Raw genomic sequence first — 13,050 nt, 5'->3', positions numbered from 1 at the left:
ATGCATGGATTAATTCACAATCCTAGAACTCCAATACACATAAAGTACATATGCGGGGAGTACCCGACGCGTTTCGAGCTATGCTCTTCCTCAGGGGTATCAGATTGGAATCAGCAGACAGATGTGTCTATAAATTAAAAACAGTAATAACAATCATAAACCAATTGTAAGGGAAATGTAATTGGTATACATATATCATAAAGCATATAAACAATATGAAGAAAAAATGAAAAATAATAATGGTAGAAAAATGCAAGTATACAATATCTGTAAGAAGACACAGTGAATACTGACCATGTGGTATTGCTAGGGAGGCATGTATCTAATGCTGCATCCATAAAAAAGAAAAGAAAGGAGGGGGGGGGGACGTGACACCATCGGGCGTAGGTCCTGCTCCTGGTCCACAAACCGCGAGGCCTGTGTACCCACCCGAGGCACGACAGCCCGGGAACGCAAACCCCAACAGAGGGCGTCAAAAAAACCACCAAAGTAGAAAGGTCCTGGGAGGGCTCCAGTCTGTAAGGAGCAAAAAATGAAAATGAAAAAGGGGTAGGGTAAGTGAAGAGGCAAAAGGTGGTGATGGAGGGGAGCAGTTTTGGGGTTCGGTGAGGCCCCTGGGGGTAGAGTATCCCACTAATAGGGGGACAGCCAAACGAAGTTAGAGTGACATACCTAGAGTGGGCCCATCAATTGTTTGAGGAGATATAGATGACGGTTTATAGATGACGTTTTTTTTGACGCCCTCTGTTGGGGTTTGCGTTCCCGGGCTGTCGTGCCTCGGGTGGGTACACAGGCCTCGCGGTTTGTGGACCAGGAGCAGGACCTACGCCCGATGGTGTCACGTCCCCCCCCCCTTTCTTTTCTTTTTTATGGATGCAGCATTAGATACATGCCTCCCTAGCAATACCACATGGTCAGTATTCACTGTGTCTTCTTACAGATATTGTATACTTGCATTTTTCTACCATTATTATTTTTCATTTTTTCTTCATATTGTTTATATGCTTTATGATATATGTATACCAATTACACTTCCCTTACAATTGGTTTATGATTGTTATTACTGTTTTTAATTTATAGACACATCTGTCTGTTTGCTGATTCCAATCTGATACCCCTGAGGAAGAGCATAGCTCGAAACGCGTCGGGTACTCCCCGCATATGTACTTTATGTGTATTGGAGTGCTAGGATTGTGAATTAATCCATGCATGTTCTGTATTGCTAATTTCTGTATGTATCACGTTTGCTGCACATTTACCCCCTGTACTACAGATCTACTGTAAAATCCACATTATTATTAAACACTTTTTCATACAATCCCTATATTTTCTATACTTCTTTTGACCTATAAGTAGGTGTTCCCTCTTAAAGTCCCCATAGAGGATCAATTTCCACAAAGCAAGTTTACCTTGGGATGTGGGTCCACCTACCCCTAGACCAACCCAGCACCAACCCCTGTGTTATTCTACTAAATATTAGGGCTGCGCATCTTCACTGGTCTCACGATTCGATTCGATTACGATTATCTGGTCAACGATTCGATTCCGCGATGCATCACGATTACCGACGAGCTCCCACTTCCGCTTGGGCCGCCTAGGTGGCCCTTCCACCCTGCAATCTTCTGGGACACATCACAGTTCCCAAAAGATTGCCCGGCTATGCAGGACAGCGCAGTGAGACATGCGCACCCGGCTGTGAAGCTGCAAGCTGTCACAGCCGGATGCCCACAGTAGTATTGCCAGCGCTGTGGACAGGTGGGGGAGAGAAGGGAGGGTTTGGGTGGCCACGTCGCTGGATTGTGGGAGAGGTGAGTGTCTTTTTATTAAAAGTCAGAAGATGCACTTTTTTGTAGCTGCTGACTTCTAAGAAATGAAAAATTGACTGGAACTCCGCTTTGAATTAAAAATAACCTCACTCCCTTAAAAAGTGCACTAATCCGGTGCACTACAGGATACAGACATTCACACACACTGCTGCTGGGAGGTCAGAAGGGACAGAATCCACAGATGACAAACAGCCCTGTGAAGTTCCCTGTACTGTCTCTGTGCTGACCAGTGGTGGCTGGTGCTCAAAATTTTTTTGGGGGGCGCAAACAAACTGAAAAATACTGCACCTCCCCCGTCAAACGCAGCCATCTGTGCCCGTCAAAAGCAGTCACTTGTGCCCATCAAATGCAGCCACCTGTGCCCAAACACAGCCACTTGTGCCCAAACACAGCCACTTGTGCCCAAACACAGCCACTTGTGCCCAAACACAGCCACTTGTGCCCAAACTCAGCCACTTGTGCCCGCCAAACGCAGCCACCTGTGCCCAAACGCAGCCACCTGTGCCCAAACGCAGCCACCTGTGCCCAAACGCAGCCACTTGTGCCCGCCAAACTCAGCCACCTGTGCCAAAATGCAGCCACTTGTGCCCGCCAAACGCAGCCACTTGTGCCCGCCAAACGCAGCCACCTGTGCCCGCCAAACTCAGCCACCTGTGCCCAAACTCAGCCACTTGTGCCCGCCAAACTCAGCCACCTGTGCCCAAACGCAGCCACCTGTGCCCAAACGCAGCCACCTGTGCCCAAACGCAGCCACTTGTGCCCGCCAAACTCAGCCACCTGTGCCAAAATGCAGCCACTTGTGCCCGCCAAACGCAGCCACTTGTGCCCGCCAAACGCAGCCACTTGTGCCCGCCAAACGCAGCCACCTGTGCCCGCCAAACTCAGCCACCTGTGCCCAAACTCAGCCACTTGTGCCCGCCAAACTCAGCCACCTGTGCCCAAATGCAGCCACCTGTGCCCATTAAATGCAGCCATCACTGACCCCCCACAATTACTTTCTTTTAATAAATATATTACAATTGATGCTGTGCCCCCGCTGTATGTGCTTTTAAAAAACGATGTCACTTCATACCAAATTTCACCGGTGTGCGATCATGTGACTCCCGGCCGTCCCGCCCCTCTCCGCTCTCCTCTTCCCTCTGCGCTCTCCGCTCACGTGTCTCCTGAGTCCTGACGTCAGCGGGGAATTCTCAGTCCCGCCCGCTGACTATAGTTATCGTATCAGAAGAGAGGCGTGCGGGACTGAGAAATCCCCGCTGACGTCAGGACTCAGGAGACAGAAGCGGAGAGCGAAGAGGAGAGGGGCGGGGCGGGCCGGGAGTCACATGATCGTATACCGGAGAAGTTCGGTATGAAGTGACATTGTTTTTTAAAAAGCACATACAGCGGGGGCACAGCATCAATTGTAACACATTTATTAAAATAAAGACATTTTAAAAATATGCTCGAGCGCTTTCCCGGGAGGGGCGGGGCTACTAATGACGTCACCGGACATCGATTTTCCGGTTTTTATGCATCGATGCCGCATCGGGGACACCCGAATCGCGATGCATCGATGCAACGATTAATTTCAGCACCCCTACTAAATATAGATGTGATTTTTCTGTTGGGATGCCCAAATTTATGCACCTGTCTAATTTTGTTTTAAAGCATATTGCACATTTTTTGTTAATCCAATAAACCCCATTTCACTACTGAAATATTACTGTGTCCTTCAGTCATTTGATAGATCAAAATTAAATTGCTGTTCCAAACACCCAAATATTTATAAATGACAATCGTGGATATATATGTATACATGCACATAGGATTGTATAGTGAGAAACAATAAGACATAACACATAAAGGTGGGGTTATTGAAAGTTAATGTTCCCAAAGTCGTAAATCTGTTCTCTTTGGGTTGGTAAAGTCTTATCAGGAGAAGGAGGATTTGATTTAACACAGCTGGGTGCCATACTGTCTCTACACAGGTGTTTTTAATTGGACAAAACCAGTTATAAATCACTTTAATGAACATATAGGAATTCTGGGAATGAATAAGTTTGTCTGGTTGTAGAACAGGTGTCAGATTTATGGATAGTTACATTGACGTAGATCTTAGCCACCAATCATATCTAGGAGAGATGGCTATAAGATAAGGCTTGTAAAAGGGTATATAAATGCAAGTTCTACAATTGTTAGACAGACAAGTCCATATAGGCGTCTATCAGGCTCACTGTTATATATGCAGCCCTATTGCAAGGGTTATAGCGGTGAGAACCAATAGACAAATATCTGTTCCTTTGTTGTAACTTGTCTCCTCGTATGAGTCAAATAAAGAAAACCTGCATCACTGAAGTCCTACCTGGTTCGATATGTTATTATTCTACTTCACTTTCTTGTGCATCATATTTAGAAGAGGCTTCCTTCTGGGACGACAGCCATGCAGAGCAATTTGATGCAGTGTGCGGCGTATGGTCTGAGTAGTGACAGGCTGACCCCCCCCCCCCTCAACCCCTACAACAATACTGGCAGCACTCGTACATCTATTTCCCAAAGACAACCTCTGGATATGACGCTGAGCACGTGCACTCAACTTCTTTGGTCGACCATGGCGAGGCCTGTTCTGAATGGAACCTGTCCTGTTAAACCGTTGTATGGTCTTGACCACCGTGTTGCAGCTCAGTTTCAGGGTCTTGGCAAGCTTCTTATAGCCTAGGCCATCTTTATGTAGCCCAACAATTATTTTTTTCAGATCCTCAGAGTTCTTTGCCATGAGGTGCCATGTTGAACTTCCAGTGACTGGAATGAAAGATTGAGAGCGATAACGCCAAATTTAACACACCTGCTCCCCATTCACACCTGAGACCTTGTAACACTAACGAGTTAAGTAACATAACACCGGGAAGGGAAAATGGCTAATTGGGCCCAATTTAGACATTTTTACTTAGGGGTGTACTCTCTTTGTTGCCAGTGGTTTAGACATTAATGGCTCTGTGTTAAGTTATTTTGAGGGGACACCAAATTTACACTGTTATACAAGCTGTACACTCACTACTTTACATTGTAGCAAAGTGTAATTTCTTCAGTGTTTTCACATGAAAAGATATAATATATTTTAAAAAATGTGAGGGGTGTACTCACTTTTGTGAGATACTGTTTATCTGGAAGAAATACACAAAGGGCACCAAGCTTCAAGTAAGAAAACATACTGTGCCTCTTGTTTTCAAACCATATTTGTTTAGCACGGAGTCCATCTTTAGGCACTGATGTTGGCAGACTTCTAACAAGGTGATTGTAGACTTTGTTAATGTTTGGACCAACAAGGCAGAGCTGCTGCAGGCTCTGTGACATGATGATGGGTTTAGGACATGTGGCCAAAAAGCAGAGCACCGTGTTATCCTTTTGTTTTGGCAGACATTTTCCCAGTTCCCTGTCCCAGCACTGTTTTTAACCCCTTCCTGCCGACAGTATGCAAATATGTGGCCTCACTGGACTGGGCTTTTTTCCGTGAGGCTGCATATATGCTATCTGGGGTCTCAGCGGGAGCCCTGTGTCCCGTACTAACAATCAGGACCCAGAACTGACAGCTATAGCTGTGATTGGCTATCATAGTGATCAGACATTGTGAAAGCCCGCCTCTGTGTTTCCCTCTCCCTCTCCCTCAATGAAGAGGAAAGATGCATTGTATTTCTCTCTCCATGCAGAGAGAGATAAACAGGCAACAGTGTGTAAAAAATAAATAAAAGAAGAAATCGCTAGATCAAGGTTTGATCTAGGTCAGTGCCAGGGTTAGTGTTTGGGTCAGGTAAGGGTCAAGGGTCATGCTCAGTATTATTTGGGCAGGATTAAAAATATATACAGTATATATTTTTTTTGTTAGTGTGTTTTTAGGTAGGATAAAAAAAAAAAAAAAGCAATATGTGCGCTATTGTTTCTGGGCTGTACTACGTGTACAAACAGCAAATAACATACACATATTTGGTATCGCTGCAATCGTCAGGAGCTAGAAAATTTTATTTTGGGGTGTTCTTTGGTGGTAGGTTACGGTAGTAACAAGAAATATACTGCTAAATTTAAAAATTTGTTTTTTTTTATTTTTTATTTTTTTAACTATTTTGGGTCAGTTTTCCTTTGATAATAAAAAAATAAACCAGGAGATGGCCATTAACATTTACCACCAAATGAAAGCCAAACTTGCCCTGAAAAAAAAAAAAAAAAAAAAAGTGCTTAGGAATTAACATTTGTTTTAGTCAACCTGTGGCCCTCCAGCTTTTGTGGAACCACAAGTCTCATGAGGCATTGTAAGCTGCTGACAGTTACAGGCATGACTCCCAAAGGCAGAGGCATGATGGGAATTGTAGTTCCGCAACAGCTGGAGGGCCACAGGTTGAGCATCTATGGGTTAAGCTATATCTTGCATCTCCCTAGAGTGTTCGAATGCAGCAAACTGATCTATTTATTTCCAATAGGCGCATGCATTAGTACTCGATTTTAAGTTATTTGTTGTTGTGATAGAGTTTTATATTGGTGCTGAGAGAGGTTCCTCCAAATCTGATCTAGGTCATGATGCCAAACCGTGTATATACATTACATCAAGTACATAATCAAAGTCATTTGATTGGGGTATTCAAGACACCACAACGGATCCAAAGTCATACCTGTTGCATTTTTGCATATATATGAAATGCTTGGCCTACTTTAAGAGGAGTTGGGGAAAAAAGAGTGAGCTTTCATAAACGTAGGCAGCAGGATCCCTGTTTTACAGGCAGCTTGCTTCCACTACACACATATATGAACAATGCTAGACCATCTTGTTTTATGTTTCGCCTTGTGTTCCCAATTATTTAGTTTTTGCAGCAATTCATATTTCACTTATTTATTATATCTCCCAAAACAGGACTGGCAGGAGGTGATATCTTTATACCAGGCTGATAATACATATCTGGGTGAGTGTGAGATGTCAACGCCACTTGATTTATATTGTACACAAATTTTCATAAAATGTATTTTTCCTTTTGTACTCCCTCCTAGATTGTAAGCTCTAACGAGCAGGGCCCTCTGATTTCTCTTGAATTGTAATGTAACTGTACTGTCTGCCCTCATGTTGTAAAGCGCTGCGCAAACTGTAGGCGCTATAAAAATCCTTTATTATAATAGTATTGCAGTGTCAGATATCAAAAGTAGCTGAAAACTTCTAATTTGTGAATTTGTAAGGCTCCATGCACACTAGCATTTTTTATAAGCTCAGATGCTAAAAAGCTGACTGATAATAGTGTTTTTGTGCCGGCTTCTAGTTTTGTTTTAGGAGCATTAGCCTTTTATTAGCATGTTTACAGTACATGAAGAAAAAGAAAAAAAACTGCTTAAAAAAAGCTGTTAGGAGCGTTTAACTTTTTTTTTTTTTTTTTTTTCTGCCAGGAAAACGCTTCCAAAAACTCTACAAAAATATATTTTTTTCTGCTCCGAGACGCTGAAGCTCAAAACATGCTAATAGCCTACAGTAGCGTGCATGGACACATAAGATAACACTATTTAGATTCTAGGAGCAGAAAAACAATTCTAAAAACAGCTTCTTGGAGCTTAAAATAATGCTAGAGCCTTGTGTTTTAGGAAATTGACCAATCTGTTTTCCCAGTTTTTCTATAGAGTTTGTTATGTTGATATCAGAGTTTTGCAGTGGCTTTGTTTGCCCTTGTCCTCATCATATTGAAGTTTACCGAAAAAAAAGTTACTGATAATAAGGATGTTTCTATGTTTTAAAGGAATTCTCCTGCGCTTGTGTATGAAGCCTGGGGATGCATAGTAGAGGCAACTTCTTTCTACGGCAGTGGTCTTGTTGCCCTCCTTGGGACAATGGGTATCCTTAAGACTAAAAAATAATAGTGGGAGAAGGGCGCTTTGACCTAGTGCATTACCAAAATGTTATTTCAGATAAAAGCAATGATGGTTGTACTCCTATATAAACCTGGTATAAAGGCATTTCTCAACACAGGCTGATGCAAACAATCGCCCTCAGGTCAGATGTAGATGGCCGATACTGCCGGAAGACCAGGTGGTGTTGGAAATGGCTTAAGCCTTTCGAGGAAGAACCCTCTTCCTCCGAATCAAATTAATTTATTCTTTTGGCTTGGAGGAAGAGGGTTCTTCCTTGAAATGCTTAAGCCATTAACAACACCACCTGGTCTTCCGGCAGTATCGGCCATCTACATCTGACCTGAGGGTGATTGTTTGCATTAGCCTGTGTTGTGATCTGCCTTTATACCACGTTTGTATGAGAGTACAACCATTGTTGCTTTTTTATTTTGGTAATGCGCTAGGTTGGTGCGCCCTTCTCTCGCTATTATTTTTTGATGTTTCTATGTTGCCGTAGCAGCAAACAAAAAAAAGTTTTGACCATGACTTCTCTATCAAACACTATACATGAGGCTCTGTGTTTGTTTGCCATAGCGGAAAGCGGCAGCCTTTTGATGCGCAATGTGAGTTACGAGATCCCAGCTCTGAAGAAGCAGATGGCTCGTTGTCAGCAGCTTGCTTTGGAGAGTGAACGGCGGGCAGAAGAGTGTGTTCATGGTGCAGCTGAGCAAAGGGAGCAGTATTATAGCAGCTGCAAGCGCTATGGCATCACTGTAAGTGCTTGCAGCCTTTATATTCTCCTGTCTGAGCAACAGCTTTTGTCTGTTTGGAAAGTGTCTACTTTCTGAACTGCTATGATGAAGTTATGTAGGTGACCTTTGTTTCTCTGTGCAGGGAGAGGACGTCCGTAAAGAACTTCAGATGCTAGTGTGTGATGTGCCATCATCGTTAAGACAGGTTGGAGCAGACGCAGCAGGACTGTTACCTGCAGTCGAGTTATATCAGGCCTGTGTGTCATTTGTGTGTGAAAGGTAAGAAGAAAAGGAGTTCTGTAAAGAGCTATCAGGGCTATCGTTATTATAACAGGTTGCTATTCAAAAGATCGCATAGTTTTCAGTGTTTCCTGTCCAATTTAAGTCAATAGAAAAAAAATGAAAACTGTGCATTTAGTCTTTATGTATTGATTGCAATGCACTCTGCAATGCCCTCCTTTTTTTTTTTTTTTAATTGCTCCCCCTTTCCACTGAAAGAAACATTAAAAAAAAAAAAAAAAGAAGGGGGGGGGTGTAGATTATGTTTGCCTCTGCTTCAGTTCCTTGGTGCCAGGGGCCCGCGTCATCCTTCTGGCAACGAGATCCTGGGGAATGGGGAAATTCCACTAGAAGATGCGGCAGCACAGCTTTGGGATAATCTTCAAAGCAAGATTTGAGGTACTGTACAGTCCTCAAATCTTGCCAAAAGAAGGATGGTTTCACCCTCATCTTGGTGCTCTGGGTGGAAGCCAGGGAAATGTTAAGAATACAAATGCCCCCCATCCCCCCAAATTGTGATTATAGAAAACGGGGGTCAATCCCCACTGCGTCCCCCAGAAAAGAGAAAATTTACTATCTCGGTACCCAAACATTTGCAATAGCATAATTAATAAAAATTGAATTTTTATTGATACAAAATATTAAAAAAGAACATGTATTTAACTACTGTTCATAAGCAACAATAACATCTTCAAATCATGTGTTATTGAACTAATAAGAACAATTTATGCTGGTAATGTAATTCCCTTCAGACATCAGCTAGGGGCACAAGATGTAATCAATCCTCAGTGTATAATAAATCCTCTACATATTTTGCGGGGAAAAAAACACTTCTTCAAGAGGAATAATATAAAGTACCATCTATAACAAAAACATAATGACACATTGCATAACATATGTAATAATAATGATTGTGGAGGGGAAATGGTCACTAAGTTGCTTACCCAAGAGGAGCCAGCACTTGGCACCAGCCAGGTGTTGGCATCCCAAATGTTGGCATCACATGATTACAATTAAAGTTAGTGAGAATCAGGTTGGAGCAATTAATTCTGGGGCTCCTCCCCCTTGCTGAGTGCCCCCATAGCAAGCCACTTGCTATGGAGCCACTCATACAGGCTCGCTCCCCTGTCCATTGATACACACAATGTGGTTGGGCTCCATCCCCTGCTGCCTCCTCACTAGCTGTGATTGGCAGCAGTGGGAGCCAATGGCTTCCCCATGCTGTGTCTGAGCCAGAGAAGAGAGAGCAATGATGCTGCTCTCATGCACAGCACTAGAATTGACATCAGGCTCGGGTAAGTATAAGGTGTTGCTGGGGGAGGAGCTGCACACACAAGGTTTTTTAGAATGCATTATAAAGGGAAGTTGAGTATTTTTTTTTCTTTTTCTAGAATCATACTTGCCTAGGTGGATGCAGCATCGGATCGATAGTGCATCTGTCCCCCACCTGCTCTAAGGCTGAGAACTGAGAAAATCAAACATTGCTGATCACTCGGTTCTCAGTGCTCTGTGAGCAGAGACCTGGTGACTGTCAGTCAGTGGCTCTCTGCTTTGTAAACAAGGCAGATTGCCATTCTGTCCGAAGGGAAGGTATTGATCCTGTGTTCCTGCCAAGCAGGAACATGGATCAATGCCTTCCCCTAGTCAGAGCACCTCCCACACAGTGAGAAAGCACTGGCTAGGCACACAGTTAACCCTTTGATTGCCCCTGATGTTAACCCCTTTCCAGCCAGTGTCATTAGTACTGTGACAGTACATATGTTTTTAGCACTAATCACTGTATTAGTGTCACTGGTCCCCAAAAAGTGTTGGTGTCCGATTTTGTCCGCCGCAACACCACAGTCCCGCTTTAAGTCACTGATTGCCGCCATTACTAGTATTAAACTTTTACACAAACCAATCAATATACGCTTATTGGGATTTTTTTTTACCAAAAATATGTAGCAGAATACATATTGGCCTAAACTGATTAAGACATTTGATTGTTTACATTTTTATGGGATATGTTTTAAAACAGAAAGTAAAAACTATTGTTTTTATATTTTTTTTTTCAAAATTGTCAACTTATTTTGTTCATAGCGCAAAAAATAAAAATAGCAGGTGATCGAATACCACCAAAAGAAATCTATTTGTGGGGGGAAAAAAGGACAAAAATTGTATTTGGCTACAGTGTCACGTGCAATTGTCAGTTAAAGTAACGCAGTGCCGTATCGCAAAAAATGCCCTGGTCATGAAGGGGGTAAAACCTTCCAGAGGTCAGTTGGTTAAGGTAGAAAACCACCTGACTTTATTACCACTTTAACCACTTAAGGACCGGAAGGATTTTCCCCCTGACCATGCCTTTTTATTGCAATATGGCACTGTGTCGCTTTAACTGACAATTGCGCGGTCGTGCGACGCTGTACTCAAACATAATTGATGTCCTTTTTTTCCCACAAATAGAGCTTTCTTTTGGTGGTATTTGATCACCCCTGTGGCTTTTATTTTTTGTGCTACAAACAAAAAAGAGATTCAATTTTGAAAAAAAACAATATATTTTACTTTTTGCTATGATAAATAACCAAAAAAAAAAAGTTTCTTAATAAGTTTAGAACAATGCGTATTCTTCTACATATTTTTGGTAAAAAAAATCGCAATAAGCGTATATTGATTGGTTTGCGCAAAATTTATAGCGTCTACAAAATAGGGGATAGATTTATGGCATTTTTATTATTTATCTTTTACTAGTAATGGCAGCCATCTGCGTATTTTAGCGGGACTGCAACATTGCAGCGGACAGATCAGACACTTTTGACACTTTTTTGGGACCAGTGACATTTATACAGCGATCAGAGCTAAAAATAGCCACTGATTACTGTGTAAATGTCACTGGCAGGGAAGGGGTTAACACTAGGGGGCGAACAAGGGGTTAAGTTTTTCCTTAGGAAGGTGATTCTAACTGGGGGCAGTGTACTGAGTAGAGGAGGAAAGAGATCGCTGTTCCTGATCACTAGGAACAGCAGATCTCTCTCTACTTCCCTGTCAGAACTGTCTTTTTACATTGACAGTTCCCCGTTCTGGCTCTCTGAGGAGCGATCGCAATGTCCGCCGCTCACATGCATCGGCTCCGGCATTGCGGGCGCATGCCCCGCTATAGCGCCTTAAAGCTGCCAACATACAATGATGGCAATTCACGCAGCCGTGCCAACCTACCACAGTACAACTGTGGCAGCTGATTGGCAATTAGTTAAACTATTATCTAAAACAATGTTCTTTTCATTTTAAGCTATATTCTGTAAACTACTAATTTATCCACCCCCATGTAATAGAGTTAGAGGGAGGAAGACATGTTTGTAGTCCTTTTCTAGGGTGACAACCATGGTTCACTTCATAGATACAGTGGAGTAAGTGTAGCCACCCAGGGACAGGAGTACTATTGGCAGAATAACCAGGTAAAAAATAAAGAAAAAGAGATTACAAATGCAGCCTCCACATGCAAGGCTGCATTTGTTATTTTAGGTATGCTTTTAAGTTATTTTAACTCTCCCCCCCCCCCCCCCCCCAAAAAAAAAAATGTAATACCCGCTGAATTCAATCTATTATCTATCTTTGCCCTTAGTTTTTAATATAATCTTTCCTGTAAAAGAAATTGCATGATGGTTCTGCAGTCCTTAGGGTTTCCTCCTTCCTGGTACCACAATATGCATGCCCTCCGTTTAATAAAGTAAGTATGCAGTGTATTACTATAAAGGGCTTACTTCTTAGGGCACATGATTGCTACTCTTTTTTTTTTTTTTTTTTTTTTTTTAATCACCGCAGCCTAGCCCAGATGGAGCTAAATCACTGCGTGCCACATGTCCTCTGACATTGCTTTAGCTATTACATATCCTCACCTTACGCCATTCAGAGCGCAGTTCATTGTCAGTCATGCATGTGCCCCACCTTCTATTTGGATCTGATGCTTGAATGGCCTGGAAGGGAGGGTGTGTAATAGTTCAAGTGACCTCGCAAGACATGTAATGTGCTGTGGTTTAGCTCTGCCCCAACCTGGGCCATGCTGCGATGACAGTAAGAACAGTGATCACATGACCTAAGGAGGAAAAGCAAAATAAAGGTACAAATAACACATCAAAAGAGCAACAGTAGCTCACAAAAGTGATTACACCCCTCACATTTTTGTAAATATTTTATTATATCTCTTCATGTGACAACACTGAAGAAATGACACTTTGCTACAATGTAAAGTAGTGAGTGTACAGGTTGTATAACAGTGTGAATTTGCTGTCCCCTCAAAGTAACTCAACACACAGCCATTAATGTCTAAACCACTGGCAACAAAAGTGAGTACACCCCTAAGTGAAAATGTCCAAATTGGGCCC

General features: G+C 42.6%; 1 protein-coding gene across 1 annotated transcript in view; it reads left to right on the top strand.

Annotated features, from left to right (window-relative positions):
• Window positions 1-13,050, top strand: part of CDK5RAP3 (CDK5 regulatory subunit associated protein 3) — a 74,097-nt gene that overhangs the window by 37,478 nt on the left and 23,569 nt on the right. The window contains exons 5-7 of the mRNA XM_073608073.1: window positions 6,706-6,754; window positions 8,256-8,434; window positions 8,556-8,692. Coding sequence (XP_073464174.1) covers window positions 6,706-6,754; window positions 8,256-8,434; window positions 8,556-8,692 — 365 coding nt within the window. The remainder of the gene's footprint in view (window positions 1-6,705; window positions 6,755-8,255; window positions 8,435-8,555; window positions 8,693-13,050) is intronic.

Source organism: Aquarana catesbeiana, linkage group LG12 (assembly GCF_042186555.1).
Source record: "Aquarana catesbeiana isolate 2022-GZ linkage group LG12, ASM4218655v1, whole genome shotgun sequence".
Classification (NCBI taxonomy): Eukaryota; Metazoa; Chordata; class Amphibia; order Anura; family Ranidae; genus Aquarana; species Aquarana catesbeiana.
This window is presented reverse-complemented; position numbering and strand designations above follow the sequence as displayed.